Source organism: Anabrus simplex, chromosome 10 (assembly GCF_040414725.1).
Source record: "Anabrus simplex isolate iqAnaSimp1 chromosome 10, ASM4041472v1, whole genome shotgun sequence".
In the NCBI taxonomy this organism is placed as follows: Eukaryota; Metazoa; Arthropoda; class Insecta; order Orthoptera; family Tettigoniidae; genus Anabrus; species Anabrus simplex.
This window is the reverse complement of record NC_090274.1, coordinates 122164983-122191096: the sequence shown is the minus strand read 5'-3', so window position 1 is coordinate 122191096 and position 26114 is coordinate 122164983. Positions and strand designations below refer to the sequence as shown.

The 26114-nt window shown below is 37.0% G+C and overlaps 1 protein-coding gene across 1 annotated transcript in view; it reads left to right on the top strand.

Moving 5' to 3' along the window:
* Positions 1-26114, top strand: part of LOC136882114 (zinc finger protein 33B-like) — a 72801-nt gene that overhangs the window by 1455 nt on the left and 45232 nt on the right. Inside the window, exons 2-3 of the mRNA XM_068229374.1 lie at positions 3869-3999; positions 12453-12548. Coding sequence (XP_068085475.1) covers positions 3934-3999; positions 12453-12548 — 162 coding nt within the window. The 5' untranslated portion in view covers positions 3869-3933. The remainder of the gene's footprint in view (positions 1-3868; positions 4000-12452; positions 12549-26114) is intronic.

Genomic DNA, 26114 nt, shown 5'->3' with positions numbered 1-26114 from the left:
AGATATCATTGACTAACAAACATTACTATTGGATGAAATGAATTTTGTGACGCATCCCTCAAGGTATTCAACACAGACAAGTTTTGTACCACCTGGGGAACAAAAACCTGCTAAATATTTAAACCAATTGTTTTGCACAGAACTCTTTTCAAGGGGTGCACTGGTAAGCTCCCCTAGGTCGTAAGACATGACATGCACAGACAAATAATGAAAGGACACTTAAGTAAAGGTTGGTGGCATTATTCAATGAAATGAGCTAATAGCAGTGTTGTATAAATTTGTGTCTTCATTTCAACAGATTCCTTTTCTTCATTTTCCATTTCCAGTCTTCTGGGTAGACTTGTGAATGAAGGACATCCTCAGGTGTGTATCTCTCCTTTACCATGTCCATCCACCTCCTTCTGGGCATTCCCTGATGCCTTTCTCCTATTATTTTCTGTGTAAATACTCGCTTTGGAACACTAGCCTGTTCTATTCTCACCATGTGTCCATACCATTTAAGCTTACTGGTCTCTATCTTGTCTTGCGGTTTAGGGATTCCAATTCTCTCCCTGATTTCTGTGTTTCTGATTTTATCCCTTCACGTCTTCCCTGTTATTCATCCAAGGAATTTCATCTTGGCCTGTTGGATTCTGCCTTCATGATTTTTTCTTGTGCATGTGTCTGCAGCACATATCAAAATCGGTGTGTAATACGTAGGGTGCAATTTTTTTTGCATTCCTCTGGTATGCCCCAGTTTCAGACTATACATCTCACACATTGATAAAACACATTGGCTTGTTCAGTTCTTTTTCCAATTTCATAATTTTTCTCTCCATCTTCTGCTATTTTTCTTCACAAATACTTGAAACTTTCCTCAACATCTAATGGTCTTCCATTTACTTCAATATTTCCAATTTCCTTTCTATTACCTCTTGTCACCACTATAACCATGAACTTCTTCCCACTTATTTTATTACCATATTCCTCTATCTCCTGATTCCATACAGTAACTTCACTGTGTCCACAATCTCTGTTGTCGGTAATGTTCAAGTTAAATAATTTACTTTTGCGAAAATTGTAGAGAACAGAACAGAGGTATACTAATCCTTCTCAGTTTCAGCATTCTACATATTTTTAACATTTAGTATTTTTAATTTTCTTAAATTTTATTTTAACTTATTCATCAAAACTGTATACGCATATAACTGGCTTTCTTTTTGAAAACTCCTGGCATTTGTGTCACATGTGCCGGCAAATCTGTCCCTCGTGTGTTGTAGCAATATACCAGTAACGTATATCTAAATTTTTTGGACTTACGAATTTTTCTGAAGGGCTACGCAGGTGAAGAATTGCGAATGTTAGTTTCAGAAATAAATTACAAAATGTAGTGCATAATTTTAATTATTGTGTTGCTGTGTTATTTACCTCTGTGTGCAATTTAATAGTGACGCTGGGAATGTTGAATGGTTCTTTAGACTGTAGGCTGCAACATATGGTACTAGGGTTCGAAATTTTGAGAAGTTTCCGTTTAGGATATCTTTAACCCTCAACTGGTATCATACGTGTGTGAGACGGCCGAAACTTTTCCCAAGGCCATCCTCCCTCCTATCCTCAGCCTACTGCTTTCTTCCCTTGTGTACCTCTCTGTTGGAGTGTTGTTTCCCTGCAGGGAAAGTGATGTACCGTTCGCTTTGTTTGACCTTGAGTAAGTGCGTAGTAAACGTATCGCGCCGTCTGACAGACGTATGATACCAGTTCCGTGACTATTGTTCGTGAATTACGTTATTCAGTATTGAGTGTTTATTGAGATAATGGCTAGGCTTGATTTTATGAAGACACTTGCCAAGTCACTGGTCTATCCTCAAATGCATCGGAAGCTTACTGAGGTGAAGAAAATTCCACGCGAACTGACGTTCTGCATGAGGAGGATTCATCAGATTGATGCCGAACAAGAGGAACCTTAATTCTTCGAGGTTCGTAAAACATGCTACTTTTGCGATCCTCAACTGAAAAGAAGAACGAAGTGTCCGTGCCAAAAGTGCGGAAAACCGATATGCCTGGAGTGCGCCAAAAAAAATCTGCCGAGAGTGCTTTGCGGAAAAATGAATGAACGTATGTGGGTGTGTAAAACATTTTTGAAGTCTAACATGTTTTTCTATATATTGTGAAAATCATAGCTATATCTGGACACATAATGTCTTGAGCTGTAGTTGTATACATGTAAAAATAAGGTAACATATCCTCTGATAAGGAAAATTGTGCTTACTAAAAAACAGTGATTTTGAACCTTAAAATTTAAATTTATGTTTTGAGTTTTCCAGCAATTTTATGTTTTATTTGTTTGTATGGTCTTTGTATAATACTGATTTATCAGTGAAATAATCGTAATAATAATATTTTCTAGACTTTTAAGAAAAGCAGAAAGGTCCACATTTTTGGAGCATCATTCTAATATTTGTCCGACTCGTTGGCTGAACGGTCAGCGTACTGGCCTTCGGTTCAGAGGGTCCTGGGTTCGATTCCCGGCCGGGTCGGGGATTTTAAGCTCAATTGGTTAATTCCAATAGCACGGGGGCTGGGTGTGTGTGCTGTCTTCATCATCATTTCATCCTCATCACGACACGCAGGTCACCTACGGGTGTCAAATAGAAAGACCTGCACCTGGCGAGCCGAACCCGTCCTGGGATATCCCGGCACTAAAAGCCATACGACATTTCATTTTCATACAGTAACTTGTTCTTGTACGTCCATTTCATCTTCTCCCCATATTACAAAGTCATCTGTAAAGAGTGAGGCCTTTGCCTCATTGGTTCCCACTTGTGGATTTCATCCATGACTGTAATGAAGTGTAGAGGGGACAATACACATCCTTGTTGAAGTCATGTTTCTACTTTCAACCATTTTGTTTGTCCTATAGTTGTCTTCATATTGATTTCTCATTTTTCATTTTTGGCTTTTATAATTAGTTCTCCTTTCCCTGCCTTCTTTTTTAATAGTGCATCGAAGACAACTTGTGGTACACAGCCATATGCCTCCTCAATATCTGTAAATGTCATCACTAAATCCTGCCTAACTCGCATCTTTTCTACATCACGTTCGATTAAACGGAATGAAAACCTTAATAATTATGTTTGCACTGAGGTGAAAGTGAAACATGGAAAATAAATGGTGCCGAGAAAAACAGAGTGGAAGCCTATGAAATGCCGTGTTATAGCAAGTTGTTGAAGATCAGATGAATAGAACACGTCTCAAATAAAGAGTTAGTGAATCAGCTTGATGAGAGGAGAATGGTTTGAGAGAATTTGATCCTAAGAAGGAAAGTTTTGATAGAACAAATCTCAAGGCACTGGAGCGCAGTGCAGAGGATAAAAATGGTAGGAAGTTTCTAAGATATGGACCAAGGAGATCAGAGTGATATGCAAACGAATTAGTCACTGAATTCTTCAAGAAATTTTGTGAATTTCAATCACAATCATCGTATGTTGGATTTTTAGAAAGAAAAGTCAACATGCTGTGGTTTCAGTTCCATATGAAACTGTATATTATATAGCTATAAATAAGAAAAGTTTTAAAGTAAAACCAGGGGACTATGATCTCGATCTCGACAGATATGTTAAATTAGATATCCTATGGAGGTGATCATTGTATTAGAAGTCATTTAAAACTGGAGGTCTTTAGCTATGATCATAACATCCGTCATAGAAAACTTGAAGTCCCATAGGTACGATCACGGTCTCAACAATCATTTAAAATTTTGAGTCTTTTTGGTATAATCATATTGTTGACAGTCATATAGAATTACAAGTTTGTTGCTTAGTCTGTTGACAAATAATGTAAGTAGCAATGACAGCAATTAGGAAATATATTTTTCTGGCCTGTGTTTCAGTGTAAGGTCATTGAAAGTAATCAACGATCCCCAGTACCTTCTAACTACTTCAGTGGCAGTGTAAAATGGAGCTGGAAGTAAACATCAAAGAGGAACCAGCCTGGCTTGAAGGAACAAGAAATGCATCACTTGTAAGTCCCATTCCAGATAAATTTATAGAGATCAGAATTTAACCCTTAGTAGCTGAATAAATTTGGTACCACATAACACTGTGTAGTAAAAGGGAAAAGAGCATAGTTGACTATAGCAAAGACTAGAATGCCCCAAGCATCTGTAAATCGCAGTATGTTGTGTGACAATGTTTCATGCTTACTTTGTAACCTTGAAACCTATTGTTGTATCCCATTATATGGCCATATGGCTGCAATAAATTCTTATTAATAAATTTGGTCAACTCTTAGGAATTACAAACAACAGTAGTCGTGGCATAAGCCCCAGATTAGAGCCGTTCAGTGGACATTTGGCCTCTAGCATTTACTAGTGGACGGCAGTGCATTCTTTGTTTGATAGTGGCAAAAAGCTGAATTATTGTTCTGGGCTTGATAGTGAAGGAGCCTAGGTTAGGTCCAGGTAGTGACAAATTTGTGATAGGCATTGTCTCAAGATTGAGTCTTCAGGGCATTTCATGTGTTAAGTACCCATTGACTGACTCTGTGTTGTTTAATTGTTTACCTCTGTTGGTTATTGAAATTGATTTCTGAGATGTGTATGGTTATGAATTTATTCTGCATGGTATGGTAATGAAATCTTTGTGGGATTGACATCATTTCCTGTCATATGTCAGCCAATTGCAGTGCTAGTAGTTGCTGAAGTGATGGAAAATGGTGAGTGCTAGATTGAATTAGGTTATGGACAGTAGATCCCTGGCTCGCATGGTGAACATAATTTTCCTCCAAAAAAATTCCAGATAAGATTTGCATCATTTAAACTTCTGTACAATGTCACTAATGTTGGGTGAGCATGTAGTAAATTCTGCTGTGGCAGTTTGCTGTGAGTATAGCTCGTCTAAAGGAAACACGCTGATAAAGGCGGAGATGCCGTGGAATTGTTTTGAGAAGAAGCAAGATATTTTCATCATATTTCCTTGCTTTGTCTGTTGCTACTCTAATCACAGTCCATTGCTATCCTCTGAGTGTGGATTTCAGTTCAGTGGCTCTTCATCTGATAGCTCAGATAGTAAACTGATGACTTGCTAATTATGTGTTGGCAAGTGTGATTTGGGTTCCATCTAGAGGTATGTGGAGAAGTTGTATTATCACAGCACATGCCTGTAGTTGTACTAGCATGAAAGTGAATTCCTGCGCATCATTCTGGCACCTCAGAGTCTTCGAAAACCTTGAAAGTTGGAAGAGAGATGTTCAGTGAATAACTGTGACTTGACGGTGATAATTAAAGTCAAAATTCTTCAGTTAATGCACACTACTGTCAGAATAAATGTGTGTTTGTTGAGTTCTAATTTACAGGCACTACAGAAGGTGAAGGTGTGAAAATATCAAGGATGTGAGCATTTTGCTTTGTTATGTTCTGTGTCAAACTTGAACCTGGCATATGAGCACACTCCTGATGAAGAACTCTAGGTTTGATAGTTCTTATAATGATACTGCTTCAAAGTTGTACAGATCTCAAAATGATGTTAAAGAAATGTGTGCTATTATCGGAAACTGTTGGTGAGTGTGTTAATGTTTGTGTTGGATTAGTCTGTATTTTTTTCTGTCTGTATCTAATGTACTTTGTTTTAGGGGTCACACCTCTTCTATTTTCTCCTCTGATTAAAATGGAGGATGGTTGGCCCAGTTTACTTTTTTAAAATAATAACCTCCAATACTACTGCTCCACCATTATCACCACATGGTAAAAATTATTACTCCTGTCTTCATTAGTGTAGTTGAATCACATATTTTTCGTCAGTGTTTTTGAGACTGGATACATCAATCTGCTAAACAGAATGTTAACACAGGTATGATTACTCTGGGTTACCCTCACATTTACAAACTGCTGGAATATATTTGTGTTAAGGAAAAAGGAGATTTGCCTATGGCATATGAGAGTTAAAATCTGAATGTGATTTCTTTCAAAATAAGTATTTTTCTTAGACATTGAATTCATTTAGAAAGGCAGAATAGTAATTAGCTCATTTTATTTCTCAAATACATGTCTGTGTCTATGTTACATAGAGAACCATGTCTAAGGGATCTAGAATATATGATATCTGGGAAAATTCAATTTAATGTGACCCTTCATAGTGGGCTCCAACTCTCTGAGGATTTCTGGCACATTAAAATAACTTTTCTTTCCTCTTTGTAGTTATTTTCCTCCCTACTTTGTGCATATTTTTCATCCTTTATTTACATCACCTACTGTTCTCTTTCTCCTATATTGAATAGGTTAAGTCAGTGTATTCTAGAATTTTATACTTGAATACACTTTTATTAATAAATTAACTTATATTAGAATGTAAGCTTTTGATGACACTCCCTCCCCCACCTCCTTTCATACCGACGAGGTTTTATGAATCCATGTGAGATTAAAAGGTCTCGTGAGAGTTCATGGAAGATCTGAAACTGCTGATGGTGTTCTCATCCCCACAGTTCTTCACAGAACACCGCATACCATACTTGAAGTAGTAAAATGTTTCATTTGTAGTTGCTTTGAGTTTGGGCTATGTCACATCTTTCCCTGCTATATGACTGTGATGAGCCTTCTTCTTGCATGTTCGTTTTTTATTTTCACACTTGCAAGCATTGAAATATGCTGTTTGAAACAGAATTGTATCAATGCAGCATGTAGCCCCTGTGATCTCAGCAAAACCACAATATTTAGAAAACACTTTAGGGAAAGTTTCCATATTGTCAAGTGAAGGGAACTTAATTTAAATTGAATAATTTTCTCTTTTCCCGTAATTCAAATGAGTTCAAAAAGAATTTTAAGAACTTTTGAAGGAAGGAAGAGATTGTACTTTCAAATGAAATTCATTTTGGAATCACAGACATTTGCCACAATTAATTTGATGTTAAAACTTCAAGACGGAAGTGAGTCGATTTGTTAACATATTTTTCATCAAGCAATTAATAGGGAAAATGCAAGTCTTACTCAATGAAATGAATAAATTTTGTCTTAGAAATCGGCTATTATTTTGATCACCGTATACCTCTCTCTGTACCTGCTCCATAAGGACTGTTAACCAATTGTGGAATCTCATGCCCTTCTTCCTTATTCCATATCTTTTCCTGGTACAGAGAGGGAAGGATATAGTCCGCTCCCAGTGAGTGGCCTCAATTTGTATTGATGTATAGATGGCGCACAAACTTGATTTGGAGCTGCGACATGCAAAGTAATGCAGGTATTAAGTGGAGTTACATGAATAATTATGAACACGAAGTAACATCAACATGGACAGATTTTGTTCCAACACTCGAGCGCAAAATTGATTACACCTTTAGTACTTCGTGCTATTGGAGCTTCATCAAACTTTAAATATTTTAAAGTGGTTAATCACTTTGCTTTGTTCACAGCCATTGGAGCACTTAGGCTGAGTATTATTGACCAAAATTCAAAGATGAATTAACACTCAGATGGTGGTGTCCAGCACACTGTTAAATATTAAAATTGATCAATCCAATGCTGAGATGGAAGAATAAGCTATCCAAGAAATTAACACCAGTGAAAAGATGGAGCCTAGGTTTGTGGAAGGTCAATCCACTCTAGAGAGGAGGTTTGCTGAAGCAGACAAGACCATTAACAATATGCTCAATGAATCAAATACCAACTTAGAGCAAAGATTCAAGGAAGCAGGTGCATGAATTGAGAAGAGATATTCTGACTCCAGTGGTAAAGTAGAAGCCAAACTCAGTGAATAAAAACCCTATTTCTTGAGAATCTTGAAATTCTCATGGAAGAAATTAGACCACAGGATGTAGCGCATATAAGATGGTCTGGCATAACCACAGGCTTCATAGCCTGAGTCACGCCATATAAAACAAGTCAATAAATCAATAGAGTCTGTAGATTGTGTCATTAGAACTGTTCTTCTATCAGTTCAATCGTTCGCTTCCGAATGAAAGGAACTGATATCTGAATTTCAAGAATCACACAGCCACATATTGCAAGGTCAGATTAAAATGGCCCAAATTCAGAAAAAATTCAGTGAATCATTTAAGTATGATATTAGTAAAATCAATAACGAAATACGACATTAAAACTAGCCAAGGAGAATTTGATAAGCGTTTCACTGGACAGTTAGAAAACATAAATACCACAAATGCAGAAATGTTAATGATCTCTACAAGCTGAAATCAAAACCTGAGACACTGTATTTCAGTCTAAAGTAAAAAGAGATGACACAAATTAAGCAAAAGGAAAACCTATCATTTTCATCAAGCCGTGCTACTTAAAAGGACATGTCATATACAACAACTCTTATTAAGATCCAAGACGACAAACCAACTAAATTTTCCGGACGAGTTATGTACACAGCCCGGGAAATTTTACGAAACTTTTGAAGATTATTTACAGTCTCTAAGTTACTGGAAGGCAGAGTTCTCTCGTGGTTCATCGCATTTAAGAGTAGTTTGAATACCTACGAGGATTTTAAGAAAGCTGTTCTAAACTGTTTTTTGGATACGGAAACCCAACATCTTGTAAAAGTGCAATTATACTCCAGAAAGTATAATTCTTCAGTCAATACGTCCCGATACTGTGATTATCTTCTCATACAACGTAAGAAAATGCAATTTCTGGATGCTCCACTGCCGGATAAAGAGCTTATCCAGATCATGACTTTGCAATTCCCGTCCCATGTACAGGAGATACTTGTAACTGCTAACATTCGGACCATAGAACACTTGGATGCCACAATAAGGAGACCTGATACTGCTAACAACCAGTTAACTCCTAAAGGGGGCAGGACTAAAGATATTTCTACCAATTCTGCCGAGATTAGGATGCCTGATTGAGAGAACGTAAAACCGAGAGAAGAGAGGCGGAATAACACAACCTCTCTCAGTAGGTATCGTGGATTTCCAAGACGCCAGAATCGTGGTGAAGTTCCCTATAGGAACAGACCTTCTTGGAGAAAACAGGAGGAAGCTCCAGAAGAAAAATGTATTATAGAAGAGAAGACCTAGAATGCAGGTGGAAAGAAACAAGAGAATACGCCAGAGAAAGAATCAAACCTAACGATGACCCTGGAGCAACTTCGTTGGAATACCAGCAGCATATCAGAGCACAAGAGAAGTCTAGTCATGATATTAAATGTAATCACTTTAATTGACTCTGGAGCGCAATCCTCACTTATATCTGACAAACTGATTGAATCTTTGAAGAATAATAACGACATTTTGCTAATGCCAGTTGCATAACTGAAGGTCCAAGGAATAATTCCAGATAAAATATCAAATGTAGGATGCAAGCTTTCGTAGAATTTTACATCAGTGGAAAGTCATTTGAGCATATTTTTCTTGTAATAGCACGTATCAACTATAATACTACTTTAGGGTCAGACTTTATGATAAAATATAGAGGAACCATAAATTACGACGCCAATCTTGTATGTTTGAGCAATGCTGATTCTCCAGAGCTACAGCTGGTGGACCATGGGGACATAGAGACTGAAGAGATTGGAACCCCTGCCGGAGAGGTCAGTCGTGACTATGTATTACCCGCTGAATGCGAGGATGCACTAGCCGAAGCAATGGTTTTAACGAAGGGTGAACCAGAATAGGACAAAGAAGAGTCCGTAATTGACGAAAACTCCATAGTCGGTCCCTAGAATTTTATATCCTTATCCAGTGTGGCTGAAGACCCAGAATTCGTAGCCGGATTAGGGAAAGCTGGACAAGAGGTATTCAATATCTATCGAAGTGTATTTGATGACCAACTCGTTGAAATTAAGGGTTTCGTATATCACCTTATTGTAACTGATCGTTCCCCTTATAATAGAAAGCCGTATCCGATTCCGAACAAGTTTAGAGACGAAGCTAAAGTCCTTATCCAGCAAATGAAGGAAGATGACAACATTTCGCCTTGCGTTACGCCTTATATCAACCCAGTGGCAATTGTTCGCAAGTCTAACGTTCGTATTAGGTTATATCTTGAGGCTCGCGTCTTCAGCGAGAGATGGGTTCTCGAATATGATCGTCCTCCTCTATTGAAAGACATCATCAGACGATAGCAAGGATGGATGTTACCCTAGGGGATATATACAAGGACTCCAACCTCAAGATATATGTCCAGAAACAAAAACGAGCAAAAGGAAATCCTTCGAGTTTTCTTTAGCCACTGAGGGAGGCATATGTACTAGGAAGCATTAACGGCCTGGAACATTATTGTGTAATGTCAATTAACTGCAACGATACGGCCCGACGTGCGAAGAACTGCAACGGCACGACTCAGGCAGGCAAACAGCGAGCTATTAACGTCAGAACTTCCACGTTGGAGATTGACGACATGATCACGTGAACAACGCATGATTGCTTTAGAACATACGAGAAGTACTTTCACTAACATTTTATCCCGTGCAGATATCAAATAATGACATACACGATCTTGTAGTCCATGATTTAAACATCAACATGTGGAAATTTTATTAAAATTGGCCCACGGATTTAAAAGTTATTCCACAGTAAAAATGGAATTTTATCGGAATGGGAGGAAAGCTAACACAGCTGCACGATATAAAAGAACAGCAATCACGTACTCTGCTTCAATTATCTTCGGACTTGTAGTCCAGTGAACAGTGTCGGACTTAGAATTTTTTTAATTATTACTACAACTTGGTAATCTCATCATTTTTAAAGCGTTTAACAGTGCTGGTGATAGTAACTTACCTTACATTTTGGACTTTAACTCGAGTGAACTGGACTATATAAAACTTATAATTTTCTTCTAGACAGAATAACTTAAAACATTTACAACTGATAAACGTGTGCAAGTTAAGGACATTTTCTTGTAAAATAATGTCTCGTTTACTAAAGCAGGCTATCTCATAATAGTGCTTTAATATACACGTCTAATGACAATTTTGAACTATCAACGTATTGAATCTTTCGTCGCGAGTGCGTGATGTAGTACCGCAATCAGGACTTGTAAACAATCGCGAGATACAACATTCCGTCATTTGAATAGACTGTGATCTCAGAGTGAAAACACTTGTACATATCCTCCCACTGCTATTTTAAACGACGATTTTCAGAACAATAATTATCAGCAATTTACTGCTGGTGTGCACTTAAGACGATACTGTGTTCGTAGTCTGAAGCAGGTCAGATAAGACACTCGGTAATTTTTACTAGTCAGTTGAACTGTTTCGTGTTGTATATCCAGCCAAAAACGCGTTAAAACCTGAGTGTCAATTATATTCATGTCTACCTGTCAATGTGGGATTGATGACATGGGACATGGGACGTGGTCTCAACTAGGGAGTTTAACGTGGTACCATGGGTGATGACATCACGACACCGGCTGTCAAACATGCTATTCGCTGAACCGCATATCTTCACAAACCATTCCTGAATTCTAGATTATTGTTGATATGAGTGTTTTTGGGACTCTTTTTGAATTCCACAAGACTATCTTTTCATTGGTGGAATATTAGAATCAGTGGTTTAGATAGCAGTTCAACAAACAGTTTATTCACTCTTACTGGATATCATAATATTCCAACAGTATTATCAGAATATTTAAACTTCTATTCGTAAAGAAATTATAAGATCGAACTTTGTAAGACGAATCTCTTTGCGATATCCTTTTAAGTGTTAAATGTTTAAAGAGAGTCTAGTGGAGACTTGCACAATTTTAAGTGTTAATCATTTAGAAAACACTGTAGGGAAATTTTCCATATTGTCAAGTGAAGGAAACTTAATTTAAATTCAATAAATTTCTCTTTTCCCACAATTCAAACGAGTTCAAGAAAGAATTTTAAGAATTTTTAAAGGAAGAGGTTGTACTTTGAAATGAAATTAATTTAGGAATGACAGACATTCTCCACAATTAATTTGATATTAAAACTTCAAGACGAAATTGAGTCCGTTTATTAAAGTATTTTTTGATGAAGCAAATAACGGGGAAAATGCAAGTCCTACTCAATGAAATGAATAAATTTTGTCTTCAAAATCAGCTATTATTTCGATCAGCGAATACATCTCTCTGTACCTGCTCCATAAGATCCGTTCACCCCTTTGTTGAATCTCAAGCCCTTATTCCTTATTCCGTATATTTTCCCGATACAGTACATACAATTTAGTGTTAATGACTATGGCAGCATCCTTCCAAATTCTGTGCGAGATGGCCCCAATTCCATCTCTTCTAGGATATCTTCTGATATGACTAGAAAATATATCTAATTTTATATTTGGTTTTCAGTCCCATTCTTTCTCTGACATAAGGAGCGAGGAAGGATAGTGAGCCCATTCTCAGTACAGACTTTGGTATTAACAATCTTCTGCCGCTAGAAATCTTTCTTAAACATTAATGAAATTTTGAAAGTAACTGTAACACTGGCAGGTAATGAATTATCATGTTCATTTGTTGGTGACTGTATTTGTAGATACGTGTTATATGCATACCTAATATGCCATATTTTCCACAGGAAAATATTGAACATGTATCAGATATGGTAGTTCTGAAAAATGAAGTTAAATCAGAGTTAACAGAGCCAGGGTCAACACAGGAAAATACTCTTGAGGTAATGTACATAATTTGATAATCCATCTACAGGTAATGAAAATAGTTTAAAAATGGTTCAACAGATATCAGTTGTTAACCCTTCATTTCAATGCATATGATTGATAGTCCTATGGAAAATATACTTTTTTATGATTTTGACTGTTTACTTTGCTAATTTTCATTTTCCTTCAAGTTGTTCAACGATCTTGCTTTATGTATTGTGTAGCGGTTAGGATTACCCGAAAGACCAGTACCGTGTTATCATTTGTGACCTGGTATCATTCTTACTAATACTTTTGACTTCGTAAATATTTTCGAACACAGAGTTGCTATAAGATACATTTTTTTTACTCTTACTGGATACTTTACTTGTTGCATCCAAATGAAACACCTTTGTAATCTTATTGATTATATTAATTATTGATTTCTAGATAATACAATTATTTGTAGGTATAAGTTGCATGGGATATGTTTGCTTACTGTGAGCTATCACTTTTATACTACACATATTGTAGCCATCTCGTGGCAAGCAAAAAATATTCTTATTCTTCCTAATATGGTCTGTGGTGTTACTAGTGTATTGTGACTTATAGTATTACTTAAACTTGCAATGAATAAATAAACGCTTCACGAATGAGAGCCTTTCTGTTTCATACTTCATAATGGATACCGTTTGTGAGTAGTCCTTGTATGTTGACCGTTACTCACGTGAATGAATCCGTCACAACCAGGATACCCATTTGATCACTGCAATTGTCCACTGCATAGCATTTGTGTCATCTTCTTTCAGTATGACTATGTTGTTAGGGGGTATTTCAATGGGCCAAGGACACAAATATGAATACAGTAAAACAACAAGAAACAACATCAAAGCACAAAATTACTTATTTGGAGCAGCAGCATATGAACATAAAGCATGGAAGGGGCCCAGGATAATAGACAGTTAAGAGGGCAAGATCTTAAATTACCACTTAACTAGTTGCCAAGTCGAAGTAACCAGCACTACCAAATGAAGAGACACAATTAGAATTGGAGTTAAATATTTACTTAATGAATAAAGATTTAAATTTCATGAATATCTACAATTGAATTACCATTTCAAATGAATAAAATTACAAGAAATTTGATAACTAATAACTTTAAATAAGTTACTAAATAATATAAAAGTTAACCAATTCTATAAAACAATAAGGATACTGAAAGGTCGATACCTTTCTAGATTATTACTACGAATCTGAGACCATTTTAAAAAAATTAATATTTAATTTTAAGATATACCTTTCTAAAAAAATAGAATACTGGCCAGTAACTAAGTATTAATCTGATTAAATTGAACTTTGTTTCAATTCATTCTTACATGAATGTTTAAGCAATTACCGAAACACAGACACAAGCAAACTCAAAATGTGACTCGAACAGCAAATAAAATCACATGTATAAATAAATAAATTTAAATGACAATAATAAATGGTAGAAAAATTTCCCAAACCAATTACAATATTACAAGGGAAAAACATATTAATGGTCCACAATTAACAGAACAATGTTACACGAACTGAAGCATACAGCTACCCGAGCCAATCTATCATTAATCATTAACAGGCAAGGCCTGCCAAAATTAAAGCATCCACAAGATAAGGGATAAGAACTTAGTGACACAACAAATAAATAATGGAAGGTAAAAAACAAAACACGGATGTGAATAAGACATGTGAGCATGAACCAAAGGAGAATAAAGAACAGGAGAAACAAATTTCAGTTCCCTAGAATGGCCTAGCTACAGAAGATAAATAAAAATAATTATTAATACATTGAATGATAGTTGGATTTACAGAGTATTTAACAGGTGATCAAAATTGTTATAACATTTAAAGTGAGGGGCTTTGGAAACAGCATGATGTGTATATGAGGGATAATCAAAATTAGACCCCAGAACAGCGAAAACAATGATCCCATAATGATAAATAAACCAACACAGGGCAAAACACAAATTTACAGCACGATTAGAGATCACATAACAAAAACAAGGAAAAATAGAATGAAATACACCGGCCAAAATTTAATAAATATGATAGTAATAATAATAATAATAATAATAATAATCAAAACCAAGGAAAAATATGGAGGCAAAAATTTAACACAAACGATAATCTCAATGAAACAATTAGAATGACATTAACATTCATAGGCACAAATTACCTCTTGGTTTGGTTTTGATAAAAATCTAGACATTTTAATATGATATTTTTAACCTAATTACAATTGTTTGTTGAGAAGGTTATTCATTAGGTGGACGTAAAAGTTGTTGCCGAAATTTCCTACGATCGGTAGGCCTAATATTAGTAACGTCACATGATGATCGGTGGCTTGTTACTTCAATTTATGGTAATAACTTCAACTAATCCATGGCAGCAGATATTCAGCATGAGTTTGGGAAGTCAAATTACTTACATTTTTACTGTAGACTATCCAAAATAATGTTATCCAAAATTAACGTATTATGGTCTCATTCAAAGGTACACACAGACAGCAATTTAGTGCTCACATGGCTTTAAATAAAATAAAAATTGAAAGGTAATAACTGGAAATAAAAAAAATAAGGCTTAGCCTTAATCTTCAAGCACATTAACCTGGAGTATTTAAATCCATTCCCCAGATACTCCAATATGTCTTCCAACAAACACGACATGGGCCGTCCATCATGCAGCTCGGCTGAAGCACAATTCAGTGGCTAGCCGGAAGCTCCGCGCGCCAGTATTGATTTTCTATGCAACTGGTTGTGATTATTAATAGTCAGCAATAAAGACAGGAACTGATATTGTTACTAACTAATGTAAATCATACGTACCTAAATATGCTTCAAGCTCTATCAAAGGAATGGGCGTATAGGTTTTCCTTTATCTACAAATAACTTCTCCATTTCACAATATATTTCCACTCGTGTGTTTTTCAGCATTTTATGAAGGACGAGTAACTTCACTGCCAACATCTGGGAATCACCTGTCCTCTGAAGAGCATATCTCGTCTGTCCAGGGGCTGTTCTCATTATGTTGCCCAATCTGGAATACACATAATTGAAATGTACGTTTCTCTGAAGTGTTATAAATATAACCTACTGAAATCTTGATGAGCTTATAGGCCTATAGATATAGGTTGTACATAATGTAAACGAAGCAATAACATAGTCCATATTACTGTAGAATGCCGATTTTGCGTGACCTAGATTTAGCATAAACCTGCATTTAACAGAAGAAATTTCCAGTACTGAAAATTATTCCATAAGCGCAATATAATTTTATATTCGATTTCACGTCATTCAAAATGGGCAAAACTCGCTTTTAGCGTTCAGGAAATGCTAAAATTCTCAAATATTTATTTCTATTCATTTTAGTTATGGGAAATTAAGAACCTGTGCAAAAGACGCTATAAGCTTGCTAAGCAGGGTTCAAGCAAGAAGAGGAATTTAGAGACGGGCACTTAGGGCTGAAGTGAGATGTTGGACTCCAATACCCATCAAACCGCGGCCGTTGTAGTAGAAGAGAACCCGCGTTTTAATAACAGTATTATTATAACCTTCAAAAGTTCCTATATTATTCTGTGCAATATCTGCCGGTTACAATGAGAACCCTTTTACTCATTCATCCATTATCACGGGCAAATTCGGGCATGTTAGTTTTTATCCGTTATCAGTATTCGTACACTCTACTCCAGCGTTTATATTAAATGTGATCAATCATCTCCCGTATCGATTCCTCGCTACGTGCGAGCGAATCGATCTTCTCACAACTGCGACTGGTGTACTATACATCTAGGGATAACATGTCCTTAGAAATAAACGCGTAAGTGAATGATTTCTTAATTGTAATACTATGTACTGAAATAAAATAAGAATATGATACTTCTCCTTCTGAAGATACAGTGTTGTGTATAACTAATTTCATAGGTTAGATTATGTTCTTATGCATCTTGTTAAATTTCAGAAAGGCTGTTTCCATGTAAATTAGTAGTAAAAATTGTATCATTATTCTACAGGGAGCTTGAAATATGTTTTCATAATATGTGTGCGGTAACCCTATGTTAGGTGACGCCGTTTGGAATAAGAGAATGGAAATATTTGCCACAATCCTCTGGATTGGTACTATTACAATTCTTAAGAATGTAATGGAATATGTGTGTTCAGACTATTTTAATTTGAAAATACGTGCCAATGAATAAGCTGTTACTAGAAAGACATCTGCGAATATGTCTAAACAAACCCATTGCTGTTTCATACCAATGTTAATGTGTTTTTTGCAAGTGTACCCTTAAAATGTGCTCATATCTTTAAGGCGCTTGATATTAAATTAACGAGCATGGTTCTTAACCTAGGGAGTTGCTTTATCATTGGAGTTGGTACAGAGAGGGGTATTGTTATCAATTTTAGAGATTCTTTTGATAAATGGAGTTTATTGATCATCAAAAGCAAGTTCATATCACCTTCGTACAGCAGCATGGAAGTGTCGTGGCTGCTTGTACCTCCAAGTCCTGGCATGGCGTTGGACATCGCCTGGGCAGGGACCAGGCCTGCTCGGATGAGGAGTTCTGGAATGTCTCGAGGTTCAGTAATGTCTCGAGGTTCAGTAATGTCTCGAGGTTCAGTAATGTCTCGACGTTCTGGAATGTCTCTAAGATTGGCACACGTTCCTGGGTTCGATTTGAGACGTAATTCACACTTGAGTTTTCTGCACGGCACTCCACACATTCATGGCACTGTCTGAACAGATATGACCTTTTAATTATGGTCACTGCACTCTAGATATTAAATCAAAACGTTCTGGAATAATCACTCGAAGGACAAGATGATTTCGACTTCGTACCGGTAGAAATGCAAGTTCATAATGCAAGCTTACTGTAAATTGGAATGTTCTAGAGGATTATAGTCACCATAGTTCTTAATGCATAGTTTCTGAAGATTTAAAACACATTGGCAATGAACTGAATAAATAGCACTCGGAAACTGTCTTGTTCCGTCAATAGGCGAAGTAAATAGCCATTAAAGAAACTAATATTTGAAAGAAAAAGTCTGATTTCATAAATTATGGATTCACTCAAAATACTGGAAAGTTCTAGGCTTTCTGGAAACGCGACATGCGTATTCTGAATTGTCGCAGTCTTTAACGAGGATAAGAATAAAAACACAAGTCCCAGTGCAGCACTTGGAAAGTATTGCATATTTCACAATTAAACGTAATGTTGAACGTCCCCTAAGTTTCACAGTCTTTACAAGACGTAAATTCAATGAGGCACTTGGGAAAACAAGTCATATCGTTCACACGTAAGTTTATGTTGGTAGGGCACAAGTTCATCCTACACGCTCGGAAAATGTCAATGTTCCAGAAATTGATTCACAAAATACAAGTTCGAATAAGTTCGAAACGCAAGTTCAATGTGGTACACAACACTCGTGAAAATTCAAAGTCCTTTCAATCCTCGTCGAATAACTAAGTCCCTATGTGGCACTTCAAAAAATAACAAAGTTCCAATGTGTAGAAATAACAAAGTTCCAATGTGTCAAAATACTAAAGTCCCAACACGACACTCGAAGAAAATAAAGTTCCGACGTGTCAAAATATTAAAGTCCCAACACGACACTCGAAGAAAATAAAGTTCCGACGACAATGTTCCAGTATGTCACCTTAAGAAAATAATAAAGTCTTACCGTGACACTTGGCGGAAATAACTAAGTTCCAATGAGACGCTTCAGAAAAATAACAAAGTTCCTATATGGCACTTTAAGAAAATATAAAAGTCCAATCACGACACACGAAAAATAACAAAGTTCCAATGTGTCAATATGACTAAGTTCCAACACGATGCTCGCAGAAAATAACAAAGTCCCAATCAGGCACTTCAAGAAGATGATAAAGTCCCGACACAACACTTAGAGAAAATACCGAAGTTCCAATACTTGGATTTCGAAGACTGTCAACTAGAAGTTCGACACACACAATACTCCTCCTGTCACCCGTGTCACAGAGACGGCGGAGTGACAGATACTGAATTCGTAGGTCGGGTGGTCCTCCTTTTACACACGTTCGCATGGAAGTGTCTAGAACCCGGGTATTATCTGCCCTTATAACTTCTATAATACTTGGTGGATTTTCTTGAAATCTTGACAGATGACGTCCATTATAATGGTTTTTAAGATGGCAGTGTCGAAATAGCGATAAAGTAGCGCAACATGTACTTTTGAGGGTAAGCTGGAACATAACCGTATATGGTTGCGGATAGCTGGCTTACGACGGCCACGTCACTCGCTGGGTACTTCACTGCGTTCGGCGGGCTGCCTACCTTCCACCTCGCGCGAAGTTCAACAAACATACTTCGGACTTCTCTCGTAGCGGCGTTCCCGGTACAGTATATTTCCCTTCTTTTATGGAAAATCATGTATAACGCTACAAAGAAAACGTTAAACTGAACCGATTTGCATTTCCTGACAAAAAATTGTGAAATGAAGCACAGACTCTAACTACAATACAGTATGTAGAATATATAATTATCTCCTCCTTTTATTGCTCTCATTGTGCAAGTAATGTATTGAACCCTTGAACTTACCATTCCATCGTTGGTCGGCCACAGGTGCTACAGTAGACCAATACATAACTCTTAAATCATGGGTCGTTGCGGGAAGAAATTCGGTCACGATCTTAACCAAACGATGGGATTCAGAAGAGAGCCTAACTACTTGAAATGAGGAGCAAATATGTGCTTACTGACTTTTATTAAATTCGAAATGGCACGACAACATTGTTATTTTAATATAAATCCATGAAATAAAAAAAATTATAAATCATTTATTATTGAAGTTTCAAACGCAGTCACATTGCATAGCGTTGATTTATTTCTCACAATTATCGAGGAGTTGCTTCGGAAAAAGTAATAAATTAGTGGACAGCGAAACTGAAAACTGAAAAAGGAAAGACCTGAAAACCGGACACGTATTACTCCAAACGAGAAGTGAGAATTAATCCACACGATCCGTGGAAAATCTGACTTTCAACAAGTAGAACGCCTGATTTCCTCTCAATTAAGGTTATCCACCAGTCGAATACCCTTGCGGATACGGAACACCCGCCGAATGGACCCTTAATCGAACCAAATTGACTATCAGTTGCTTTGGATAGGTTGCGAAATATTATGGTAAAGCATGGTGTTCACTACGAGTTAACAGCATCATTCACAATTGAATAAAATTCCACCATGTATTTGTCATTCATGACACCCTTAAGTGATAAAATAATCCCGATGCTAAATGTGCATCACCCAAACCGCTGTTCGGAAGGAGCCAACAGCATGATCCGCGAGGATCTTACGTTACGTCATTCTGAAGGAACAAAACTGCGAAATGCAGGAAACACTTATTCTTCACGCATTTGGAAGAAATGCCAAACACTGAAGTTAATTAAAAAGTGGTAAATCACTTGAAAAGTATTATTGTCGAACCGATTTTCAGGTTAGAAATGATTATGTTACGCTTAATAAAATTAGCAGTCCACATTGAAAAATACAACAAACTTAAGGAATTCTTTCCTTTTTAAACAATGACTACCATTACAGATCCATCTACTTATTGTTTGTCCCAACACACTACCTACAAAGTTAGCACTTAATCGAACTCAACTACGTATAAAGATGAAAGAACGACAAAGATTGAAAATAAAAATAATATTACTGGCTGACGAATCGAAACCACCTTCGCAACTCAAGTCTCACACTAATACATTGAGTGTCAATATGCACACTATCAAAACGAAACGGACGTCAGAACGACAAAATAATTATGTCCGTAAAATAAAATAAAATATCAAAGTTATTTTAACTCAACACGCATGGAGAATTACAGTAAAATATTTAATCACCATCAGGTCGATATCCAATGTTGGGCAACCCTCATTCGCCGATAACGGTCCCATATCCTAGGGAGCACCTTCCAGCTGTTGGAGCTGCGCACAAGTTGGCCTCATTACCGATGTAATCCTTTTCATATTTCGTATTTTACTGTAGATGCTACCTTCGCCCAGGTCACTTCGCAAAACAAAAAACATCTAATCTGAGACTTGAGTATGTACAGCTGACATCCCACACCCATCGTCGAGCTCACTTAAGATCTGTTCATCCTAACACTAATCTCTATGTACACGATACCTTCCTAATTCTATCGTCGAGCGTGAACTAGGACGTCTCATCATCAGTATACTCCAAGGATAACATGTGACGTCCTAAATCTATTGTCGGGCGGAAAATGGGTCGTATTATGCTTCCCCTGGCATGTCAGGCGAACCAGCAATTTCAAACAAACTCTGACATTTCAGTAATAACCTGGTCAGACTAATAACACACAACGGAACAACGTCTCTTACTATTAAAGAAACGCAAGTCGGAAAATGCAGTAAGTCTCTATCTCATTACAAAACGTGAACTCGAAAATAAATATACGTGACGAACAATCCCCAAATCAAACACGATCTCAGCATGCGCAATGAATTTTTAGGGAATAAAAAATAATATCCCAACACCCGTCTACCATTTAGTGGATGTTGTCCAAAAATAATAATCATCACTACCGCATTGGAAACCCTCAAATCGTCTACCGTCAATTTCAAATATTTATATCTATGACTATCCAGTGAAACGACATTCAATAAATTTATACGGTCACACAACACCAACCGTGTATTCTAAATGCTCTTTTATCCTTGAGGTCACATTATCCTACTATTCATACTGACTTTACGTAACTAGTCACTTGACTTTTACTACCAAGATTTTTAATCTTCACTAGAATCGTTTTTCACTTGGGATCTTACTAGAAATCTACGGTGCCTCACACAGTAGTCTCAAATTTCGGATTGTTAGCGGAATACACTACACCCTGCCACAATACAGCCTGTCTCACAAATCCTTCCTCGGCAAACATAGCCTGTCTCAAAACTCATTCTCCTCGCCTTATCCCAGCGGTATTACTTAAAATCCAGGCTCCCTTTCACCTTCAGTATTCCTATCACTCTCATCTCCACATGTATAAATTCTTCGCTCTCAATCCATTTTTCTTATATTTCCAAGAACCTTTTCACATTTCGATCCTCTTGTAAAAAGCAATAACCATTATAAAATACACCTCTTTATTTTACTGTTACTACAACTTTCGGATCTCGAGAATACAAGAACACACCGCGATTTTTCGTATCATCGACATACACGATTCACAAAATTTTACTTCCCATGAATAAAACATAACTCTATCGAATTTCACTGGAATTTTCGAAATGCCTGCGATCCTTGTAAAACATACTTGTTAAATGCACTTTTAACATAGGAAAATTTTATCCCGCGGTAGACATTATTATTATTATTATTACTATTATTATTATTATTAATATATATTGCGAATGAGCCCATTAGGACTACGCAAAGTACTTAGAGACAGGCATTTGCCTTTCTTTGTGCCCACACTTCCTTCATTCGTTTGCTGTGTGCTTCTTTTCTCTCTTGAGACCATGTTGTTCCGGTCTTCTTCTTTGGTTTTTCCTCTTGGTCAACTTGCCACTTATGAACTTTGGTTCTGAAGATAACCCGGCTTTGGATGTCTTCAGGTGTAATTCCTGCCAGTTTGAGATCTGTTTTAATTTCGCCAATCCATTTTATTGTGTCCGTTTTAGCTTTACTTCGGTTTTCATAAAATTCAACTATTATTAATATTATTAATTTCGACAAACATTTCTGAATTCAAATGATACTTGAAATTTAAGACATTCTCCACGACTACTTTATCATTATCGCTTTCCTAATTTTCCTCACTTTGGACAATATCTCATAGAACATTAACACCAGATTTAAACGTCGCATTTTACAGTTTCTTGACGTGAAATTTTACAAAACTAAAGATTTTCACACGCTGACCAAAATTATAACACTTCTCGCCTGATAATTACAAATATCAACCCGACACACGTCTTAAAAATTGGTTGGGACAAACAAAAAAGTCTAACCTCAACATAATACAAAATATAGACAGACCTGCATTGACGTCATCTCCAGTATTCTGGCTACATTTTCGCCAGCTGACCTCATGCTTAGCCGCACATTGGTACAAAGAACATCATCTTCTCAAACATATCAATCTTACAAAAATACTGCCTTTTCACACGTTATTAAATGACAACACAAATCACGCACTTTCTTCGTTATAATTTGTACAGCACACCTCCTTCGTTCTGCAGTCGATTGCGACTGTCTCCCTTCTCCCCAGAGTCGGCTTTCAGTCACCGTAATACAACAGGTGTTCAACAGATAACGAAATCAGAACTACTCTGACTAGCTTCCCAACTCCCTTAACACTGTCCAACACACACGAGGTGATACAATAAAATCTGCTATGTACTTTAACAGACTCCTATGCTTTCACAGTTTGTCGGCTAAAGTTCAGGAAATTTCTATCACCTTCCCTTTTTAACAGAAGATGTGGACCACAGCCACGAACATGTACTAAGCTATTTGTAGATCAATCTTATACAATTTTCTGCTGACGACGGGCGTAAACTTCCACTGCTTCAGAAACCAGACCGACACTGAGAAAAATGCAGAGGGGGGTTTCTTTTATAGTCTTACAGTAGGAGTGACGCTACTCACACCACTACGCTTAATTACGTAATCTGCTAATATCGCGTCCAAGAGACCGATTTTCATGAAACATGTTCCAGAATTCCGGACAGACTTGTGATTTATTTAGATGTTAATCTCATAATTTTACCACACTCGCAACAGGTGAAATAATTTTTTTTCTGCCCGGGCGTTTAGCGGGTTTTCTTCATCCATTGACCTTGGCACGTGGAGCTAGTCCACTGATCTGACGCTGATTTGTACTTAGGCTTAACTGCATTTATATTTAACCCTGGGGGTTCTGTCTCCACGTAGGTTTTAAGAATAATTTAGACTATTTATTGCTGTATTTACTGTGTTGCCAAAATCTCTCGTTAGGCAGAATTCCGTGAATTTGAAGAATTGTTGGGTACTCGAAGTCCACCGAGGTGTCACGGTATTTCACGAGCTTACCGCGGGTGAGTTCGTTCCCACGCGACAGCGAGGCTCTGGAAGTGCAACATGGCTGCTCTCAAAAATAAAAGTAGCTCGTTATTTGAAATAAATATTGAGAAAAATAAAAAATATGGATGTTAATACACGCAAAGATCTCTGGAAACGGTTTGCTTCCTACTGAAACCTCGATTTAAAGTATACCCCATTTAAGGTTAAAAGAATCAGGTACCTGTAGAAACATTACATAGGGGTTCTACTGTATACGTTGAATGTACCTTACACGTGATTGTCAATAGTGTTATTTTCTCCATTCTGTCCTATTTCGAGATATGTACCCATCTTGTTGTACAGTCAACCTCATCTTGTATTTCATTATCAGATACTTTGAGCTCATCATTTTCTTCTCCCTCGGGGGAAACATGATCTTCATCATGAGTTTTTTGGGAAACGAAATATCAGGATCAGCGAATGATCATCAGCTTCCTCTTCATATTCACTCTCACTGATTTCATACATAATTTCTCACATATCCGCTGCTGACCTGCCATATTTGAACACTGAAACAATGAACAGATTATTACTTTCCTTACTGAAGTACTCCATAATCATGGAGGTAGTTCCTATGGTGACCAGCATGCAGGGAAGCATTGAAATGAATGGATGGGTCCAACAACCCATTCATCATATATTTAATTTATTGAACAAGTAGAGAAGTCATCAACTGAAAAATATTTTAAAGTCATGTCATAACTAATAACGAGATGAACAAATACACAAGGCTTTTTGCATATAGTGTCCACATTTTATCAGCTACACGCAGTTGAATATTAAATCTGGTTTGATTCGATCCACTCAGAGTAGAAGGGATAAACAGCGTAAAGACGAGCCTTACTGAACATGCCCAGATGATGATAATATTATCTAAGCACAGCTTATTCGTGGATTCAAGAATGTGCTTCACATACTCCGATGCAATCAGCTTAAGTTGTACAGTATGGTGACCTTGGATTCGATCATGGCAATATGTTTTTATGGTTTTCTTTGTCTAAATTTTCAGGGATGAGGTGATATATTGAATTTTTTTGTATTCGAATGAGGCTTTAATTTATGGTGGTCATATTTTCGAAAATGCCCTCGAAATATAGTCTCGTCTAAACTTGGTAATTTTGTTTTTGGAAGCCAGACCTTTGCCATATTTACCAATTCTCTTGATTTGAACACAGTGAAACCTCGTTAAGACGTTTCTGCAGGGGACAAGGAAAATGAATGTGGTAAGCGAGAAAAACGTACTACTGAATAAATGTATAAAAATTATCCAACAGGGATATCGAAACAGTACATACGATTTTCCGACATATTCGGATTTCTCGTCGTATATCCACGGGTACAGCGAAACTCTGTAAGGAGAGACTATTGTGATGTGAAAAAACACGAGAGAACACACATGAGACCTTTTCTGCTGTGGCTTATAACATTAAAATTGTACACCGGAAAGTGTTAAGAACAACAAATATGAAAATATTTGAATTTGGCCCATAAAAACATCGAAGTATTATTGCATATCTCACTCTTTCTAAAACAAATGCTAGAGAAAGCATTTTATTTCGGACCAGTGGGTGGTCAACTTCACACGATTATGTTGCGGATGTAGGCTACCGCGCGACAAATTTTTGCTACCCGTCATTGTGCAACTAAACACAAAATGCATTTCTAACTTTTGAATCGAATGTGAAATACAAGCACAAACAGGCTGATAGTGTTATTCAGCAGTTTCATTGCCGACCGGCAAGCAAAACTGAGCGTTTCTGAGGCTCCATGAGGGTGAAATTTATTCTGTGAACTTAAAGAATTCAAGACCTTGTCGAGTTATCACGCAACTGCGGGCAGGGCTCTTACCGGAGTTCGAAATCACGTTCCTTCCACAAGGGATGACAAATAACATTTTCAGGGCTAGGAAAATATGATCGTACTAAGCAGTAATAGCAAAAATTAGTGACGTGCTAAGTGACGTATTTTATATGGATTTAATACGATGAGCAGTGGGACCGAATTTACGTCGTGCTAAGTGAGAAAAGGTGTAAATGAGGAACGCTCTATCGAGGTTTCACTGTCATACTTTGCTTCAGTTCCATTATTATATGGTACTGGATTTATGGAGGTTATCATTTTTGCCTCCAGTAAGTCTTAAAGATCTTAGAAGCCTTTTATATATGTCACGTCCATGTACGTGAGACAGCCACTCTTTGAGAGGATGGTTGTGTAGTTGTACTAACTCGTAAAAAATCGTTCACCACTACTACCACATTCCTTATTTTAAACCATTAATTCTGAAGTTCCTTAGAAATGTTGTAGTTTTTATATGCATATTCTCATTTTCTTCAAGTAGTTCCTCTGTCTTCCACATAGTACTGCAATGCACTGCTAGGTATTGTGTGACATCTGGCTTTGTTCCAAGGCCACGCAACTGCTGATAGTGTTCCAAGATTCTTTGCCATATACATAATGTGTGGAC